The sequence below is a fragment of the Nipponia nippon genome, unplaced genomic scaffold (genome assembly GCF_047370975.1).
Source record: "Nipponia nippon isolate SJK-2023a ecotype South Korea unplaced genomic scaffold, ASM4737097v1 scaffold_2, whole genome shotgun sequence".
Classification (NCBI taxonomy): Eukaryota; Metazoa; Chordata; class Aves; order Pelecaniformes; family Threskiornithidae; genus Nipponia; species Nipponia nippon.
Window position 1 is genome coordinate 119,153,837 of NW_028262336.1, and position 21,340 is coordinate 119,175,176.

General features: G+C 39.1%; 1 protein-coding gene across 12 annotated transcripts; it reads left to right on the forward strand.

The window, feature by feature from the left end:
- The first annotated feature begins 274 nt into the window (after positions 1–274).
- On the forward strand, positions 275–20,887 carry FAM76B (family with sequence similarity 76 member B). Of its 12 annotated transcripts, none has more exons than XR_015704952.1 (13): positions 276–599; positions 782–846; positions 1,165–1,219; positions 2,705–2,860; positions 3,812–4,008; positions 6,029–6,076; positions 6,278–6,358; positions 7,031–7,166; positions 10,271–10,372; positions 11,033–11,078; positions 15,664–15,749; positions 17,725–17,815; positions 18,289–20,887. XR_015704952.1 is itself a non-coding variant. In XM_087758424.1 (12 exons), the coding sequence occupies exons 1-11, from the start codon at positions 495–497 to the stop codon at positions 15,699–15,701; spliced, it is 1,029 nt and encodes a 342-aa protein (XP_087614550.1). In that variant the 5' UTR covers positions 276–494; the 3' UTR covers positions 15,702–15,749; positions 17,725–20,887. The 12 variants fall into 12 exon arrangements, 10 of the variants coding, with proteins under 10 accessions (XP_087614552.1, XP_087614553.1, XP_087614554.1 ...); XR_015704953.1 differs by having other exon boundaries at positions 18,299–20,887; XM_087758424.1 differs by having other exon boundaries at positions 17,725–20,887.
- The last annotated feature ends 453 nt before the right edge of the window (positions 20,888–21,340 follow it).

Below are 21,340 nucleotides of genomic sequence, written 5' to 3' on the forward strand. Positions count from 1 at the left end.
GCAGAAGGGGACGGTCTTTGTCAAAGTGAGCCCCCGCGCTTCAACCAATCGGAAAGCAGAAGGCGCCCGGCGCCGCCCAATCAGCGCCGCGGTCGCGGGGCCGCCCAATCAGCGCCCAGCGCAGGGCCCGGGCGCCGGCGGCGGGATTGGCGGCGGCGGGGCCTGCGGGGGCGGCGATTGGGCGGCGAGTTTTGAAGGCAGGTTTGGCGCGAGGCGGTGATTGGCTGCCGCCGCAGCCCGAGCCCGGGGCGGAGGGAAGGGCGGGGGGCGCGGGGTGACGCCGATGCCGACACCGACACAAGGGGGACGCGGCTGGGCGGCGCGGGCTCGGCGCGGGGCCTAGGGCGGCGGCGGGCCGCGCTTCACCGGCGGCGGGAAGGGGCGGGGGGCGGCTCCTCGGCGGCGGCCCAGGCGGCCGCTCCGGCCCTCGCCCCGGCACCTCCCTCTTCCCCTCCCTCGGCCCGCCCGTGTCCGCCCCGCCGGCCGCGGCGCGGATGGCGGCGGCGGCCGCGGCGGCCGCCCCGGCTCTTTATGCCTGCACCAAGTGTAACCAGCGCTACCCCTTCGAGGAGCTCTCCCAGGGCCAGCAGCTGTGCAAGGTGCGGGGGGCCGAGGCGCGGGGCAGCGCTCGCCGGGGCCGGCGCTCGGGCAGCCCCGGCGTCCCGGGGAGGAGGAGGAGGAGGAGGAGGAGGAGGAGGGTGGCGGCGGCGGCCGGGTGAGGCGGGTCTGAGGGCGTCGCGGCGCTGGCGGAGGGGGTAACGCCGCTCTGCTCCTCTCTCAGGAGTGCCGGATCGCCCACCCCATCGTGAAATGCACCTACTGCCGCTCGGAGTTCCAGCAGGAGAGGTACGGGAGGGTCTCGTACGGCGGCGGGCGGGCGGGGGGCCTGGGGAAGGAGCAGCGGTCCCGCAGGCGGGGCCCTTCGTGACGGCGGGGCAGGACCCCGCACCGGGGGAGAGGCCGGGAGGGCAGGACCGCGGTGCAGCAGCCGGCCCCGGCGAGCCCAGCCAGCCTGTGGCGTAAAGGCAGCCCGACGCTGCGTCTGGTCGCGGATCCGTAGCTGCCGGCCGCAGGTTGCCGGCCGGTTTTCCGGTAATTGCACGGGAAGGAACGTCGAGGTGCGTGCCTGTCGCTGGATTCAACATCATGCCGTTTTATCCTTAGCAAAACTAATACGATATGCAAGAAATGTGCCCAAAACGTGAAGCAGTTTGGAACGGTGAGTAGGCTCTTAGTTCTAAATATTAAAGTTAACTTCATTCACGTTTTAAATTAAAAAAAAGTTCTCTTGCAACTAAATTTCTTATTTTCTCCTGGGGGAAAAAAAAAAAAGACCACCTTTCAGAAAGGCGATGAAAATTACTGATGGCTCGTGATTTCCTTTGTGGCTTACAGTTTCTTCTTTCAAATTTAAATCCATTGTGATTATAAGTAGCTTAACAGTTATGAATAACTGCAATACAGCCATTCATAGTAAAAACAGTGTTTGTTCACTATATGCATGTCAAGTAATTCTCTGCATATATCTCATAAACGCACACTTGCCGGCGGAAAGACCGTTAACTGTGTTTTTAAATGAGCAGTAAATGTGAAAATCTAATAATACCACATACTTTACATTATGTAAGTCTTAAAATTTTTAAATGCGTGTTAATCATGTTAAGCTATTAAGTAGAAAAGACGTTACGAGTATTAGCTGTATGCATGTTACTTTGCATTTTCTCATCTCATTCTTCAGCTTCAGTTCTGTTAGAAAACTGAATTTTTTTAATATATGAATACACACATTGTGTCTGAGCACCCTGCAGATACTAGTTTACAGAAGGTATCAAGATAATCTTGTTGTGAAACAAAAGTGCTTATCTTCTATATCTTTGACATAAACCATATTGGGTGAAATTCAGCTTATTTGAGAAACGTAACAGCTGCTGGTATGTAGTCAGGCATTTTGTGAATGTAAATGTAAACTGAACCAAGAGCACTATTTCAAAAGCTTAAAACGTAGCAAAATGAAGTGTAAGACGGATCCAACAATGGTTTTTTTTATCAGTAGTTCATCAAAAAAAGGAACTGCATTGACAATAATCAGTCATTTTTAACCTATAAAAACTGACAGCAATTTTATTTTCCAGCAGCATATTATTCTAGTTGAGTGTATGATAGAAAAGTTGATAACCTGACCTGATGGTACCTGAAGTTGGGTTTTTTTTAAGTTTCCGGCAGAATTGCAGGGATCAGGATACTAATCTTGAAGTTGTAGGGTTATCAAATCACTGAGTAGGACAAGGGAGAGGGATGTTTTCAGAAACTGCCAGTCTAAAAAATGACTTGATTCCTCTTCTTCTAATTTTTTTAAGTAATTTCTTAATGGAAATGTCATCATATTTTTAAAAAATTAAAGCAGAGGCAGGGGTAAAGGTGTGTTTCAGACACCTCTACATTTGTGTCACGTTGTATGTGTTTCTTTCATTGAATACGTACTTGGGTTTTCATGGAAAGTCCAGACCGTTTTTGACCATTGAAGGAGCATCATTTTAGGGGAAAAGTTTAGTACTGAAGATAGAAATGGTAGGAAAAAGGTTCTTTAAGGTAGGTTATAGGAAGCCCTGGTAGTTTAGAAGCATCATTGTGTGATTTGAAATACCTGTGTTGATTACAGGAACTGCAAATGTATTAACTTTAGTTCAACTTACCTGTTTTTCAGCCCAAGCCTTGTCAGTATTGTAACATTATTGCAGCATTTATTGGCACAAAATGTCAGCGTTGCACCAACTCGGAGAAGAAGTACGGCCCACCTCAGACATGTGAACAGTGCAAACAGCAGTGTGCTTTTGATCGAAAAGAGGAGGGAAGAAGGAAGGTAGGCTTTGTTCCACAGCTGTGATGGCTTAGGCTGGCAACAGGCAACGTTCCTTCATAAGAGAAAGGTTAACAGCAATGTATCTTAAGTTCATTAATATTAGATTAAAGTTGCTCTGCTTTACAATATTTGAATTAAATTTTTCAACTTGTAATTGTTATGTTAGCTACTGAGCTAACTTACTTTAAATGAAATCGCTCTTTTTAAAAATAAGTTTAAGCGTTAGCTGACAGTCGTAGCTGGGGAACAGAGGTCAAGCAGCTGAACAGTTCCTGGTGCTTTGATTTTTTAATTTTTTTTTTTTTAATCTTTATTGTCCCATCTGTTGGATCTTATGTATGTCTGTAACTTGAATCTGTCACGTTAACTCTTCTGATTTGCCTGCCTTGCCTTAACATACAGCACCGGAGAGGTAGACTGCTCTGAGCAGCCCTTTGTGTTCTGTTTTCTTAAATAGCTTTGGTGAGTGCCACTTTCTCATTCCAGAAGGTGCTGAGGAAATGACCTCAAAAACCTCTTGCCTGACCCCAAGAATAATGCTGTTTTTACAGAAGAATTTACTTGGTACAAGTAACACGTTGGCTGGACATCTTGATTCTGCCTGGAATACGATGGGTTGAGAGAGGGTACATGGTGTCTAAACCAAAAATGATTTGTCCCTTTAAAAAGTTATTGTCAATTCTGTGATATAGAGCAAGTCCAACATTGGCTAAGACTGCTTTCTAGCGTAACTTTAAATGACAAAAAGAAGTGGAATAAGATTCACTTTACTAAAAGATAACGTGCATATGTTGGAGATAAGGTAGTGCTGTTTCATACCAAAGAGATGTCTGGATTTTTCCCAAAGATAACACATGAAGTGAAACAAATTTTTCTTGCAAATGTTGAAGTACATCTTTCTAATGCGAGTATACCTGGAAAAAAACCCTGCTATGAATTATTTCCCAAAAGGTTGATGGAAAGTTGTTGTGTTGGCTCTGCACACTGTCCTACAAGAGAGTGCTACAGAAGACAAAAGAACAGAGGAAGAGCCTAGGATCTTCACATTCTAACTCCTCATCTTCATCTCTTACTGAGAAAGACCAGCATCATTCAAAACACCACCACCATCACCACCATCATCATCGTCACAGTAGCAGTCATCATAAGTAAGTATGTCAAAAATTAAAGTAGCTGTTGGTACCTCTTCCTCTTCTGTGTTCTGTTAGTACTGAGATCAAATCAAAGGAAATAAGAAATGCTGTTTAAAATAGGGCATCAAAAGCAGTGGCAGAATATTGTTCTTCCATGGTCTGTCAAAATCCTTGTATTCTTACAGTTTGGATGAAGGGAGGTCAGCAAAAAGCAGAAATTCTTGGTGATCATCAAACTAAACGATGTTAAAATTGGTAGCAAATCTAGAAAAGAAACCCACAGATTGGCTACAGAGCAAGTTATTTAGGGATTAACTTGAGTTTGGCTTTCTAAGCAGTAACTGCCATGTGATAACTGCTATTTTACATGCATTTACTATGGGTTAGAAGGTGTGTATTAGCAGTGAGCACAGAACGGCTACTTTGCTCAGAATCCTCACCCTGACATACTTCATCCTGACTTGTTTGTGTGCACATACTTGCAGTTAAATGGAGAAGCAAAAGCAACAGTGTTGGATCACTCTCAGTCTAGGACCAGTTTGTATCTCTCTGCTAGTTTTTATACTCAGATCCTGCTGGAACACGCAGTTTCTGAGTGGCTGTTAGACATAGGAAAATCACACTGCCAGTTCAGTTACTGGCAGTCTGATAACATTTCACACAGTTTTGTCCGATCTTCTGCAGCTTTTCTAAGCATGCCATCTCTGGCCATCGGCAAGCAGCATACCAAATTTAATGTACATACTAGTTTATCTAGTTATAAATCCTGGGACTGATTTGGTTTTTATGCTAGTATAATAGTAGTCATAATTCTTATTTTCATCGGTAGGCTTATGGCAGGGTAACTTTAGAACTACTTACTTTTTATTTTTGTGTTGGATAGTGCTGCAACGGTAATGACCCTGACCCCAGACACACAAACAGTTTCATTCTAAGCTTCACTTTTCCAGTGCCTATAATTTTCTGTTTTGACTGAAACTTGCTTGACTAAATGTGACTTAAAGATAGAAGCAAAATAAGCTGGAATGATATTGGGAATGAGGAGAATACTCCATACGTACCTTCACTTAAAAAAAAAAAAGATGATTTGGGGTTTTTTAGGAATTTGAAGAGAAAATTATTCTTGTCACGTAGAGAGTCATTGTACTGTTCGTGTTCTCTCGAATCTCTGCAGCAAATCAAGTTACAGCAAGCTAAATCTAATGTAATGCATGTGGCAGAGATATAGTAAGGATTAAAGGAAAAAAGTTAGCTCTGCTACAGAATAGAGCTTCTAATATACTCAAGAGTTATGAAAGTAAGCGTATCTCTATAAAGATCACGGTGTTCCTGGTTTGACACCTTTTTTCTATAGGCTGCCATGGGTCCATTGCTTCTGGTCCAATAAACACAACTCTTTCCCTGTCCATTTCAGTTACAGTTAAGATGAGACAATAGAGACAATGAGATAGAAGTACAGGTTCATTGAACTATTCCATTCAGTGCAATCTTCTACGTTCTACCGTTCCTATATCAATGGTGTTTATTAGTTGCTTTTGAAATTATTGAAAACAAATGTTTAGACCTGAGAAGCAGTTATTTTCAGGGATCCAAAACTGAACTTTGCTCTTATGCCACCACATAAGCACCACTTCAGGTAATGTTCATATGGCAGAATGGGAGTCCCTGGAATGCTGCTTTAGACCAGTTTGCCGAGTACAAGATTAGCAACATAAAGTTCACAAAAATTGGGATGTACCAGCAAAAAGGTTTAGCCATCAGTCTTGAAGTCTGCCCCTTGGGTCTTACAATAGTGTAAGCATTTAGCCAAGAAATATTTTTATAGCATCCTGACATAGTAAAGAGTGGTCACAAATATGACAGATCATACAACTGTCCAGCTGAAAATTAATAATTGTTAACTTTATTTTTTAAAAAAATGGGGGGGGGGGCGGGCAGGCGAGCGGGGATTTTTCTGATGTACAGATACCATTCACATAAACTTAGAAATAATGGCATGTTTGGTCGGTTACCAAGTACATTTCACATATTTCAGAATCAGCAGTCTGAGTCCAGAACAAGATCAGGGACTATGGAAACAGAGGTAAATATTATATTATTTATTAAATTCCTTTTAATTTATCTCGCAGTTTTTATTTAAAGGACTTTTTTTTTTTCTTGCATTTCTGGCTAGTCTCTAGCATTCCAGCTAGGAGCATGAGTTAGTTATTTTACATGTACCAAATGGTGATATTAGAGAGTTATATAGTATGAGGCTTTAGGTTTACATTTTGTTTGATTTCAGCCATAAATCCTCTGCAGCTATTCAGAATGAAACTCCAAAGAAAAAACCCAAACTGGAATCCAAGCCATCAAATGGAGATAGGTAAAGTTATATTTTTGTAAAGCTGAGCCATTTCAACCAAATAGAGCACTGATTTGTGGCCAGTTGCTTCTTTTTTTTTTTTTTTTTTTTTTTGGTCTGAAGAACAAGGGAGGTGAAACTATTGTCCAGCCAGATTATTGGGTGGCATCTGAGTGTTGTCAGTTAACTAAATGACTTTATTAGCAGAAAACTGGCACTGTTTTCCTGCTTTTAAGCTGTTTGGGGCAACATTAAATAAAGCTTATGGGCAAGGCAACAGTTATCAACGAAAGACTATTCCCTGGCATCGGTGTTTTGTCAGTTAGATGCAGGGTTGAACCTGCTGCTTTAAGCTCACTAGTATCTCGAGAGTCTTTCGGACCTTAATGTGTGAGACTGAATCTTTATTCTATCTCTGGCCAAACAGTTGGAATAAAAGTAAAAGTGGCTGCTTCAGTCAAAAGGTATTTGTCCCCCTCAAAGCTAATACTTAATTATATTTCTGCAGGTGTATGTAATGTGTGCCATTAGTAAGGTAATTTGCCAGTTGCATCCATTTCTGTCAGGTACATACTTTTTTTGCATTAGTCCTTAAGGATGTTTGTGGAATTATTAATTATTCAATTTGAAATTTTAAAAAAGTACTGTTTTTTTCTATTCATGTCGTATGTAACTATTGTTTTTTATTTTTAGTAGCTCTATAAATCAGTCAGCAGACAGTGGAGGAACTGACAACTTTGTCCTCATAAGTCAGCTGAAAGAAGAAGTAATGTCACTTAAACGTCTTCTGCAGCAAAGAGATCAGACTATTTTAGAAAAAGATAAAAAGGTAAAAGTTGCACCTGCTTAATAAGAACTTTATCATTTTGTTTTCTATTTTGTAGACTCCTAACAATGGCGAGATAAAACAAAAAGCGGATAATTTTTTTATATATATAGCAGTTAATCAGATCTTCCCATTTAAAGGACAAGTTTGGGACTTCTGTGTCATGAATATATTTTGGCTTTAAGTCAAAGAGGAATTCATCTTACCTCACTTCAGCCATCTAGAAACTAGCCATCTGGTTCACTGTTACTCAGGCTGCGTGCCACAGGTGATGGATAAAATGCCAGACAGTGGTTTGTATGTTTTACATATTCCAAACTGAGTCACGGCAAAGATCCCGGATACCTACATAGGCTGGTGGGCACACAAGGTAAGAGGAGGATTAGGTGTAGTAACCATTCTGAGTTTAGCATAGTTTTTGTTTAGTTTTAAACTGAAGCACCTATAGCCATAATTAACGAGTTGGTGTCCAAATTTACACGTACAGTGTATGAAAATTAAGTGTTTTGATTTTAAAGGATGGTACCATATGTGTAGTGTAGGTTATCAAGTCTTTGTGGATGGTCAGAGACTAGAAGAAAAGCTTGGATTAGATGCCTGGCAGTCAACAAAAGTTAAGCGAAATAGTCGGGCCCAAATAGCTGCAGTGAAACTCATACAAGAGATTCACCCTTCAAACAACCTGATGACTAACAAGAAATGAGAAATAACTACAAATATGTACTTTGCTCTGCCTTTATTAGAGCTTATTTCTCTGCCATCTGATTGACTAGATGCTTTTAAGACGCTGTCTGTAACAGTGGCTCTAGAATGTCTGCTCAGGACTGAGTAGTTACGAAATTGTATTAAAAATAAATTTACTATGTTTTCAAGTAAAATTTTGACTACGAATGCATGGTGGCCTATCAAAACACTGATGGTTAAGAAAGCTTCATTGATCCTGAAAGGAAAATGTATCCACTTTTACACTGTAGTTCAGTATCTTCATTTCTACAGTTAAAAGTGTTGTGTAAAGGATACTGAACCTTTTTTCATTTATATCACTGTTATAATATACCTAGTGTTGGAAGTACTTCCTATTTCAAGCCTTTAAGCAGTTAATGTGAAAGAGCTGAACAGTCTGTCATGGATTCTCTTTAAGTATTTTCTTCAAAGGACAGACATTAAGGCCCTGATCTCTCTCTTATAAAGCCAGTAGAAGATCATGAGTCAGTAGGAAATTCACTTATCTCTTTTTATATTTGATCTATGGGGCAAAGCTAACAAAAGGGTTAGGTAAGGAAATATCACCTACTTATGCATAACCGCTGCAGTAACTTGTTTTGTGCTGTTTCCATAGGGAGAACATCTAATAATTGTAATATCCCCACTGCTAAAACTATTTATTTGACCTCAGAGTTCTTTGAACTTAAAGACTCCTTCAGGGATGAATTACTCACTTTCAGAATGTTACTTGCTTTCTTCAGCTGCTGGGGGGGAGAGAAAAGCTGAACACATGGTACAATGTTTGCATAGCTGAGAAATTTACAACAAATGAATGCACTGCAGGCTTTTTTTGACTGCGAGGTAGTAAATGTAAAGACATGTACTGGGGTAAAAGCCTGAGCCAGGCCTGCGGGAGATTCCTGTTAAGATCGTGTCCCAAGATCTGTGTAGGGACAGCATTTGAACAGTTTGGAGCGCTCCAAAAGAAAAACCTCTGTAATGTGTAACGTATGGCAACAAAAACAACTCAGTACACCAGCTTTACAGACAATCCTCATTCATCATTTTTTTTGTTGCAAGTCAAGATCTCAGCCGTGTCATTTCCAGTGCTTATTGTTTGCAGCACTAGCCTTATTTTGCTTTCTGGACAAAGTGTTAGTGAGACACCAAGACGTTACCGTGGGGCCCTGAGACTTGATCATTAGGAAGGGACCACAAGTTGCTGAGTGTTCACAGGTAGTGTGTTTGCTCATCTAGTTGCATGCTTTACTATGGTGCAATACTACCGCTAGGTTTTTTTGATATTTAGTTTGTGGTATGTGGTTTTGTACTGGATCTCCTGGAATTTACGACAGCTGTAAGTACACACCTTGTGCAACAGTCTGTGTGCAGTCAGGTATATATCCTTGTATCAAGATACCTGCACTTTATTTAGGACCATTTGATTGGCAGTTCTTTTGAATACCTTGTTTCACTACATGCGATTGGACACATACTAAGGTTGGTAATAGCGGTCTTGGTAGTCATTTTAGGAATGTGTGCTCTGGTTTGTTATAGCGGGCTTCTTTGCTAGCAAAGAGACTTCATTTCCTGATAAATCCAAATTGACCAGAGAGGTTCAAAACAGCCAGGCGAATCTGGGTTGCTTTGAGGAACGAAACTTTTTAAAGATGTGGTTCCTGAAACTTCTGGGCCCATACACAGCAAACTGTTAGTGGTTCACCCAGCTGCACATGCTTCCAAAAGAAGCATTCAGCTGCTTGGATAGAAGCATGTATCACCTGCCTTAGTGTGTGTCATCTGGATCTCTGCCTGTCTCAGGAGAGACCCAGTGGCAGCACTACTACACCACACAGTCAGAATTAAATCAGAAGTTAAGTCGTTTTAATTACACATTTCTAATGACACAGTTTAATTCACTGTTGTGGATCGAGAAGCAGTGAAACTCTGGCATGTATACTTCTCTTTAGGACAAATTGTAGTATAAAAAGACTCAAAGGAATCCTTTCCGTTTTCTTCGTACGGGTGATTTTTCATGTGTTACCATACTGTATAACTGAAGAGAGATAACTGAAGATTGTGATAAGTGTTTCACAGCTGAAAACAGCTAAGATTATAAATCATTAGTCTTGTATTTGATTTTTTTCTTTTTTGTTGAGGATTAACCTTATTTATACCAAATCCTGAGCAAACAATATGATTATATAAGTACAGTTGTTTTCTTCATATAAAATAGACATACTTTTCAAGCTACTTCTCAAGTGCTGAGCTGTCAGTACTACAATAGTAAACAAATATAGTGTTTCCTGAGATTCCTCAGGCTTCCGTAAAGATTTCACAGATTGATTAGAAGATGTATACTGTAGCAGTCCAAGGAATCTTCATACAATTTGTGTTTTCAGTTGACAGAACTGAAGGCAGACTTCCAGTACCAGGAGTCTAACTTGAGGACAAAGATGAACAGTATGGAGAAAGCTCACAAGGAAACTGTGGAACAGTTGCAGGTGAGTAATTGCTAATCAATACTTGAGAAATACTTCAGAGGGAATTATGTGTTCAGGCTGTTCACTCACAGCAATGAAACAGTACCAAGTTCTTGAATGATCATTACCACATTTAACTTAGGATGCATTGTAAAGCAGTTCTGCAGTCAACAGACAATCTCCATATGAATTAAGCTCACTGTAAGAATTGCTTTCTAACTTAAGAGATAGAGGCTTACCTCACATGCTTTCTCAAAGGTTATGTCATTTTTTGTGTCTGTTCTCTGATATTTAATCAGTTGTCAGTGTGCTATTGATCTGATTTAAGGGCTCAGCATTAACACAATTGGCAGTTAAATGTTTCTTGTTAAAGCATACGTTATCAGGAAGAAAGCCTGAATTAGTTGCCTTATAAATGACAGACTGAACAGATACTCAGTGCAATACCTCAGATACTGAATTGTGCATTACAGGAAGTGTGGTTACCTTTTCTGTTAAAGATGGAATATGCATATCAGCAAGCAGATACAAATCTGTGAACAGTGATCGTTATCATCTTTGAATATTCTCAGCATGCACGTTTTGAGAATTTGTTTCATAAATGTAATGGGAAATTAGTGCATGACGCTACGGTCTGAGATGTTTCAATAATTCATAAAACTTTTCTTATCTCTATTGCAGGCCAAAAATAGAGAACTGCTCAAACAGGTTGCAGCATTGTCAAAGGGTAAAAAGTTTGATAAAAGTGGGAGTATACTAACATCTCCTTGAGGAACTGGTTATTCGTGGGGTTTGCTACTCAGTGTAAATTTGAGTAATTCTGGGAAGCCCTTAAAATCCTGTGTAGTGGAAAAAATATTTTTGCACACCAGATTAGTTGGCATGTTTCCTACACATTTTTATAATTAATATGCAGCTTTTTTTAGTTACTGTTCAGATGAAATACTTCAACTGGCTTGAAGAATGTTTTTATTTTTTTGATATTGGAAACTTTTTGCCAGCAATAGTATTAAACAATTGCATAGAGAACATAGCAGTGCTCTCTCTAAAAGGACAACATGCAATAACAAACTAGGTGTACTTTTTACAAAGCAGCAACTGAGTCTTTTAAACTACACTGATGTCAGCCAAAAGTTTATGAATCTGCAGTGACACTGAACACTGGTTTCTGGCAACTGTTCTTTTACTTTGTATCAAAATATGAATTTGGAATGGAAATCATGGTGCTCTCAAGTGAAACTAAAAAAAGGCATATATGTATGTGTAAATACAACTGTAACGGTTATATTCTTAGTTATAACACGTAATTAGTGTTTTACATTCTTGTGATAGGGATTTACCGAAAGATTATCTATTGTACAGTAACAGAGGCAGTGTGGTTTTTGTAAGATTTACTGTAGATTTTTCTTGCAAGTGCCTTTCTCCAACTGTTTATTTATAGGAATGTTGGTATTTTGTACATAAGGTTTTTATGTTTTAAAATCATGTTTAATAAATGTTTTATGTAAATATAAATGTGTGTACAGAGGAATCTGAAACAAAGATCAAAGTGGCTAGTGCAGTGCTTGAAGCAGCATTAAGAGCTAGCTAATTGATGGACAGTGAGTATTGGCTTTAGATAACCTTTGTAGCTTGTGTCTGTGAGCTGTAGGATTTTGTTAGTGCTGCTCATGCCAAACACTTCCTGAACAAAACACAAAATGTTTCTGCCACACTGGAGTTTAGTGGTTTGTTTATGTATTTTTCCCATTTGGCACAGCGCTAATTTTAATTCCATAGCAGGCGTTGTACTCCCAATGTTACATCCGTAATTAGTGATATACACTCAAAGTTTTAAAAAAATTTATTGCCCATTGTCTGATTTAATGTACTTAGTTGTAACTTATGGTGATTCTTCTTCATGAATTGCAAGATTTCTATCCCCCAGTAAAGATACACAATGAGAAAAGAGTAGCCAAAACTAATGGTCTTGAAATTAATTAAGGAAGTGGATGTGGTGTCAAAGGGTGGGTTGTTTTAATGTTTTGGGTAGATTTTGTTTCTAAATTACATCAGTTTAATTTTAGCTCTGCTCCTGAAGGACATTAGTCATATTCAGAAATTTCTATTAAACATAATTTAGTACACCCCAAGGTCTCGGTTCAGGAAGGTGAGTTACGAATCTGCATAAAGTGAAGTAGACTTACATAAGTAAAGGTTTAGTTCAGCTCTGGGTACTGATTGGTAACAGGGTAACTGCCTATATTTCAGTAAGCTTAATTGTGTAGAATAAGCTACACACCTTTTAATTAAAGAACTAAAATCTAAAGTTCCTTGGCTGTCTGCCCATGTACTGAACTATGAACACCTTTTCAGTAGTTCAAACAAGTTCCAGCAGTGACAGACTGCTGAATAATTTGAAAAAAATCAAACTATCTTGTTTTGTATGGTATACGTGTATTTTTATACCCTAAAATCTACTTTGTAGGTTTATAAATGCTCTTCTTTAAACTTGTTCAGCTAGGGTAGAGAATGCTGCTATCCTTTGGGGATGTTACTATTTTTTTTAATATACAAATTTATGACTTTCATTAATTCAGAGTTAGTATTTTGATAATGGGTTTTTTTCCAGTTAAATGGCGACCCATGTTTGGAAATGGCGACCCATGTTTGGTGAAATTGGTTTTAAAACACAGAAATGCATAGCAAATTGAAATGTTTGAATGAAGATCACTTAATGATACCTATTCAAGCTGCAGTAAGGACATTTTAAAGGAACAAACTGAAGTTCTATATTAGAAGCAATTGACTTTATAAATCCCAATCTGAAAAAAAAATTTTAGGGGCTTCAAAGTGTTTAGTTCCAGTTAAATACCTATGGGTTTTCTTCCATAATCTCATTTTTAACATGAATTTTTTGAAGTTGTGAACTAGCCAACTGAATCCCAGTCCTGAAAATAGTGTCCTGGAGCTGTAGATTATTGACATAATAAACTGATGTTCTTTAAACGTGGATCTGCGAGGAGATTGTTGTACTGTATTGTGCTTTTTAGCCTGTTTCCAGATGTTGATTAGCATTGACCAGTAATGGCCATTTTGGCTCAAGTTATTTATGTATTTTAAGCCTGTGAATATTGCGGCCCCCTTTTAGATAGTACGTCTAAATACGCGTTCTGCAGTGAAGCTATTCAGCTGTCCACATGTATAGACTATTGAAATACTGTACTGGCACACATCTGACCGTCAACATTTTGTACCTTTTCTAAATCCAATGTTTCACAATAAAATCTTGTCAAAACATTAATCTGTCCTTTGGAAATTATTCAGAAGTTCATATTTCATGGTAATCCTTCACGCTATGTCACTCACTAAAAGTCTATGGCCAAAAAAAGGCAGAATTTAATATTTGCATTTAGTAGTTAGATTTCTGGGAAGGCTGGACACCTTGGGCTGTCTACAAATTGTAACAAATTAGAGCTTCAGATTAATTTCTTTCCAGAAAATATTTTGGTTTTCTACAACAGGGTTATAATACAGAGAAATATTTTCTTGTAGAGAAGTAGAAAAAAACTTTAAGGTTTAACTGAAACCTAGTGACATTTAATAAAGCCTTCAACAGGCTTTTTATATTCTGATTAACATCAGCACTCTTGTTTAAAAGTACCTCAGTTTCAGTCTTAGCTATAAGGTTGTTCTTCCTTTACATACACTGTGTACAAGTTAGGTGATTCAGAGATTCAAAGTGATATTGATCATTTCTATGTCCGTTCCCTTCCTCGTGTCAGGAGGAGTTAGGCGCCCGCACCAACGTGCTGTTGGTCACGGTGGCTCCTAGTGTTTAGAGCACTTGTGCTGCAATTCGTAGATCTCATTTTATATTTTTCTCAGCAGTCAATCTTCATCTTCCCACAATCCAGCAGAATACTTCTCATTTAAAAATTAAAGTTCAGAATGAAGAAAGAAAAAAAAAAAAACCCAAAACCAAAAAACGCAAACAAAACCCAAACCAAGAAGAGAGTAAGATTCTGTAGCTTTCTGGTCAAGGTAATTATCTAGAAAGGGGGAATCTTTGAGTTTCGGAGCCCCGCTCTTACAACAGTGTATACTTTATATTAGCTATAGTAATGAATAATATGCTATTCTAATATTGAATTGTTCTTAGCCTCATTTTAGTGCAAATTTGCATTGGCTTTGTTGAAGCCATTTATTTTTAAAGCTGAAAGCAAGTCAAAACCACGTGTGGTACCTAGTTTAGATACAGCTTCCATGTGACACATGTAAAACGTGGGTAACTGGCCGTGAAACAGATGGACTCCCTGAAAGAGATTTACATCATTTGAAGCAAATTTCCTTAAAGAAGACTTAAATTGATATAACCTGTGTACAGGCACTTAGGCAGTTCTTAATGGTCTTCAGTAGCTTCAGAAGCTCTGAACCCACACGGATTTTTTTGAAAATGCTGAAGTTTATGATTGCGAACTATAATCTTAACTAAGCCTTTAAGATGGAGTAAAAGCTGTTCATGTCATTTTTGTTACTTCAGATGAGTTACTAAAACATGAGTTCAGTTGAAAATACTGCAATAGAAGATACATTTTCTCATATATTATGTGCAATTCCTTTAGCTTTCCTCATGGAAAAGGTATTGATATACATCGAATCCCACAGAAGAAGTAGGGGAAATCAGGCAAGAGGATTATTGAGGTGGAAAGAGGAGATTTTTGAGGTGCTCCTGGGGAAAGAAGGAGGCTAATCGAGGTGTAAGGGCTAACGGGGAAGAGAAACCTCTGAGATACCATGTTGCGCATTTAAGTGATGTACAGAATCCCATGGTTGGGTTTTTTTCAAGACACGTTATCTGTGTGTGTTCAAAGATGGCAACTCTCTAGGGTAAAATGCAGCATTGCTTAAGGGAGTTTTTGTTTGTTTTTCTTTTACTGATACTAGAGTCCAAATTTGAGAAATGAACAGAATAAACAGCTTGATTAAATTGAAATATAAAGATGTACAATATAAAATCCATTTTATAAGCAGCTAGTCATGCTGTTTAGGCCTAGAAAAAATAGGTAAAACTGTAACAGAGTACTGTATACCATTGCCACAGCTGGGTAATGGTGCAAGTTTCAACATATGACTTGAACTTTCTGTCTGTTCTCACACACTAGACAGAAATTGTCCTTGAAGATAGGTCACTCACCAGCATGTGAATCATTGACATCTTCCCTTGCTTTAACCCAAACACAAAACAAGTCTGGATTTGCCTGTTTACCTTTACAATGTTCATTGTAGTATGCTGGCACTGTTCTAACTGACCTTCGGCAATTTCTCCACAGTGTCTCTCCTGGTGGGTGAAGGCAATTTTGCATTTTGACTGAAGGGTGTTTAAGTACCACGGACGCCGATGTGCTAAACAAGCCAGGTGAAAGTACAGATTTGTTTGTAGAGTGTAGATTTTCCTTCTGCTAAGGCTTTCTGACTCTTGCAGTACTTGGACAAATTCATTTATTTTCAATTGTCAATTGGAAAATAGGCATTCCAGCTTCTGAAGAATTTTAAAGGCTGAAGATAAACCTGCATCATCTTTGCACACAAAAGGCCAGTCTTAGATGCATAAGCAGAAGACTGCTTTTATAGTTTTGATTGCAGAGGGCTTGTGGACAAACAAAAATAAATTGGACCAACAAATAGGTCAGAGTTGCTTTGGACCACGGTGATCTTCTTACAGGTTGGGTCACAGGAATGTGATGTATTCCTACCATGGCTTCTGCAGGTATTGGAATTTGCAGCCTAAGTTGATTTTTACCTCCAGTTGTAACCCCCTCCTTTTTTAGTAAGTTATAGCAATTTATTTTGAACTGAATGCTGAAAACCTGAAGATGTTTTCCCTTATTTGAATCAACAGATAAATGTGGTTTGCTTTATTTCAATAAAAGATGTAGTGCATTCACAATTTATCCTTCGTCAGGTACATCAACTCATTCCTCTTCATTTTATGGAAATCTTGAAGGTCAGTTGTCTTTATAAATGTTCCTTGAGAAACTTTTTAAACTTTCTTAGACAACTCTCTGCATAGTGGTTTACTTTTTGCAGAATCACGTGTGTTAATTTCCCCTTACATTTGTATGCTCAAAATTCCACTGCAGCATGAATGATAGAATTCTTTCCTGGAGTGTTTTTGTCCAGCTGTGGTCTGCTCTTGAAAATATTTTGTGACTATGTTGATTAGAATTCAACTTCTAAAAATTTATTATTAACTAATAACAATGTATTGAACCAATTTACTAACAGAAAAGTGTCTTTTTCAGATAGAGATTATTCGTTTTGTTGGATGTGAATGTAAAGTGAGGTATTTTCCTTCATTTAAGGAGGAGAACTGTACCACTTAAATTAGTGTGTTTACAGGTATGATGTATTAGAACATAAAAAACCTTCCAAAAAGGGGAAGAGTTGTAAGGCTGTATTTGCTAGCATAACTTAAATCACTGCTGAAAGGTTGATACGTTAATCTACCTGACCACACTGAAGCAGTCTAGTAGCGCTCACACAACCTGTTGCTGTGCTGTAGTTGCGCAGCGTGTTGCCAAATGCAGCCGGGAACAGTAATTTCAATCATTCCTTCAGGATCTACAAGAATTTACTTGCTGGTCACTTACCTGACCCAGGGCACAGCATGCATTAAAGTTATCGTAGTTCTATCTTATAACAACAACATCCACGAAAGTGGAGTGAGCATTCAATTCTTCCTCTTACTGGAAAGGTATGAGATTATCTTGCGTAAAAAAAACCAAATTGCCTTGCAAGATGCAGTTGAAACTTAATTCCTGTGTTCCTTGGTTGAAGATACTTCAGTCTTTCTCCTGTAGCAAATCTGCTCCAATTTTTAGGGTGTGATTAGTAGTCCATACTGCTTTTTCCTCTTGTTTTGCATTAAGGGTAACGACACGCAAAGATTTTTTTTAAAGCAAACATACGTTTGGATCTTGTTTACCAAAAGTGATGGAATGAACCTGATCCCTTACTTCCTAAATGCTAAAAGAGAAAATAGAGCTAAATAGGAATGGCTGCCTACATAAGTTTAGCCACTAGATGCTGCTTAAACCACAGAGTTTCTCAGAAGTATATGCTGGAAGTGGTGTCGGCGCACCATTCGGCATCCACAGTGGATAGCTGGTCCTGTGCAAATACGACACTGATGCTAAAATGAGAATATCCTAAATACTGAAATAGTTGTACTTTGGAATATATTTTAGACAATTTGAAATATATTTTGGAAAATTAAGCATAGTGATATTAAGCGTGTTTAATATAGTTAAATATTAAAAAAAATTATGTGGAACTACATTGTGTTTTCTCTGGTTGCTTTACCTTGAGAAATAAAAATCCCCATTTTATAGGTCAGGAGGCTGATCCATGGAATAATGCAGCTTGACTGCTGTCACACAAAAGGCATTGTTAGAATTGAAAATGGACTCCAGGACTCCCCAGGTAACGTGGAGACTGAGTATCTTTTTCCTTTGAAGGAGCTGCTACAGATAAGTTAAAGCCTTATTTAGTCACCATAAATGCATAATAAATCTGTAGCATTACTTCGCTGCCTCAGCATCTGAACCTTAGTAACCATTATTACATGTAACTGATTTATTTATAATATGGGTAGCAATACAAAGGTGAGAAGAATATACTTTTGACTTGGAACAATAAGGTTTAAGACTTACTGTTTTCCTCTTTCTTTGAGTCTGATGCACTTCTGATACAGATTTTTCTCAGTCTGATTCATTAGTAGATGTGTTTGAAATCTTGTGACTTCCTAGTGAAAGAGAGAGCTCTCATCACCATTTAAAAAATCAGGATGTTGTTAACAAGTCTTGGATTCACAAAGATGTAACTGTAGTAGAGGGGGGAAAGCGTTTTCATTTGTATACTCTATAGCTGTTTTTTGTATTTATATATTTTGTGAGCAATCTTAAGGAGGAAGACCTGGGGAACTACAGTCGGCTCCTCAGTACAAGAGATACATGGACCTACTGGACAGAGTCCAATGAAGTGCCGCAAGGATGATCATAGAATCATTTAGGTTGGAAGACACCTTTAAGATCATCAAGTTGAACCGTTAACCTAGCACCGCCAAGTCCACCACTAAACCGTGTACCTAAGCACCACGTCTCCCCGTCTTTTAAATACCTCCAGGGATGGAGACTCAACCACTTCCCTGGGCAGCCTGTTCCAGTGCCTGACTACCCTTTCGGTGAAGAAATTTTTCCTAATATCCAACCTAAACCTGCCCTGGTGCAACTTGGGGCCATTTCCTCTCATCTTATCCCTTGTTACTTGGGAGAAGAGGCCGACCCCCACCTGGCTACAGCCTCCTTTCAGGCAGTTGTAGAGAGTGAAAAGGTCTCCCCTCAGCCTCCTCTTTCTCCCCACTAAACATCCTCAGTTCCTTCAGCTGCTCCTCATGAGACTTGTGCTCTAGATCCTTCACCAGCTTTGTTGCCCTTCACCAGCTTCATTGCCGTTCTTTGGACACACTCCAGCACCTCAATGACTGGAGCATCTTTCCTGTGAGGAGAGGCTGAGAGAGCTGGGACTGTTCAGCCTGGAGAAGAGAAGGCTCAGGGAGATCTCATCAATGTCTATGAATACCTGAAGGGAGAGTGCCAAGAGGACGGAGCCAGGCTCTTTTCAGTGATGCCCAGTGCCAGGACCAGAGGCAATGGGTACAAACTGAAACACAGGAGGTTCCCGCTGAACATCAGGAAACACTTTTTTACTGTGAGGTTGACCGAGCACTGGCACAAGTTGCCCAGGGAGGTTGTGGAGTCTCCATCCTTGAAGATACTCAAAAGCCATCTGGACGTGGTCCTGGGCAGTTGGGTTTAGGTAGCCCTGCTTGAGCAGGGGTGTTGGACCAGATGACCTCCAGAGGGCCCTTCCAACCTTACCCGAACAGGACAAACACCTTTTCCTTCATCTATTAAAATAAAGTACGAAAAAACAGGTGAGCAATGTTTTGATGTTTTCCATTTTTCCCTCACTGTGTTCAGTTCACTGGAATAGAACAGAAACAAAACCCCAACAGTTTTTGCAGCAGCCGTTCACCTGCGAGGCAGAGCGCTGCATTACTGGAACGTTTTAAATTAAGTGGATGATTGTTACATAATCATCAAGATAGTTTGCTGAGCGTGTAAAATAAACCCTTTTGCATGAAGAAGCATTTCTATAAGCTATTTTTGGTAGCAAATTTCAAGTAAACAGAGCAGGGAGCAGTAACTTCCCATCTATTTCTTTCCTGTTAGTCTGTGGCCAGCATGATATAATTCTTACACTATGCACAATCAGAAAAAGTCTGTTTGAAAATAGTAAAGTTCCCAAGAGTGCTTATCTTGCTGTCCAAATCTTTAAAGCCCTTTTGCAATAATTTTTTATGTTTAGTAACAGCATTCTAAATACATTTGGTATGAAGTGTGTGGGACATCAAGAATATGTATAGTTTTGTGGTGTTTTACCTTTAGCCTTAGCCATATGTCTTACCTTTTATTAAATACGTGTGGTTGAAGGAGAATCGTATATCACATTCAGTATGTATCCCCTGCTTTCAGTACAGCCCCAAGCACTGGATTTTTAAAACAACTTCTGCTTTCTTAGAAGAGGTTTTGCATCAGGCCTTGTGTATTAATTTAAACTTATTTTGCATGTGCATCAAAATCATAAGTAACATGAGTCAGAAAAGCGGTATTTTGGAACTGGTGGGGTTTAATATGTATTTATACACAGTATTTATATTATTATGTATTTTTAGTCTATGCATTTGGTTAAAAAAGCAAACTCAAGGTACGGAGTAGTTCCTCAATTCTTTCCTTGTGCTGGGAGAAGAGAGTCCTGCAGTTGAATGAGGAATATAATTTTCCCTATATTGTGTTGCTGTGACATGAACAGATGCATTTTTTTTCCTGAGAAGTATCTTTGCAACAACTCACAGAACATTATTCCTGAGTGAAAATACAGGCAAACAGAAATCATAGCAAAAATCAGATAGCATCTTAATCCATTTATAATGCTGTCATACTTAACATTTTAAGTTGAGTAAATTAGGTGATAGTGGAAAAAAAGGAGAATTAATCCAGATCATTTTAAAAAGCCGTAAATAGAAATTTTATGGTGATTCAGAGTGCACTCATAAACTCGGTTCTACTGTCAAGATTGCTATCAGGCTGATAAACACGTTTTATCTCATAAGAACAAAAAATGAGTATGTTTTACCAAATGGCAAAACAACATGTTTTTCATTCTTGAACTATAGTTAGGAACACAGATATTGATATATTATTTACCAGAATAGTATCGGAGCTTATAAAAACAGTAATTCATCTAGTCTAAAAATATCTCTGCTCCTTCAGTAGAAAATGAAAGAATTTTTTTGGTAGTTGATACAAAACAACCTCTTGACATATATAATGTTTTCTTTTTAACCCCACTGGAAGTTTTTCTGTAGCCTAATTTGTTTCTTAAATCTTACTACATTGTAATCTCAGTTGCATTTTGCGGCAAAAAGTTCCATAAATAAATCTATTTTAACACAGTTTCTGTGGTGGTTCTTTCCTAGTTAACACATTTATTGGCTTAGAATTTCAAGGCTGTAACTCTGCCCTCCAGGATCAGCATATTCAGAGATTCTCCTAGCGTTTTTGTTCAATTAAACTACTTTTTTGCTAATTAGCACCATTGACTTTTCCTCTTTGCAATAAGATTTGTTCTTCCAGGAGTCAATAGGTTAGTCACTGTGCATATGAAAAAAAAAAAAAAAGACCATCAGCTCCTTAATGTAAAGTACATTTCCATCTTCTTGACCCTTGTTCTAGTGCTATTTTTCACCAACAGTAAAAAAGCCCAGTTCTGGGTACTGGAGCTAGTGAAAGAGCTGTTCTGGCCTGCTATGGAGTGACTCCAGTTCCTCATCCCACTCACTGGGCTGGCTGAGGTCCAGCCCATGTCCACTCACAGTTGTTCTCC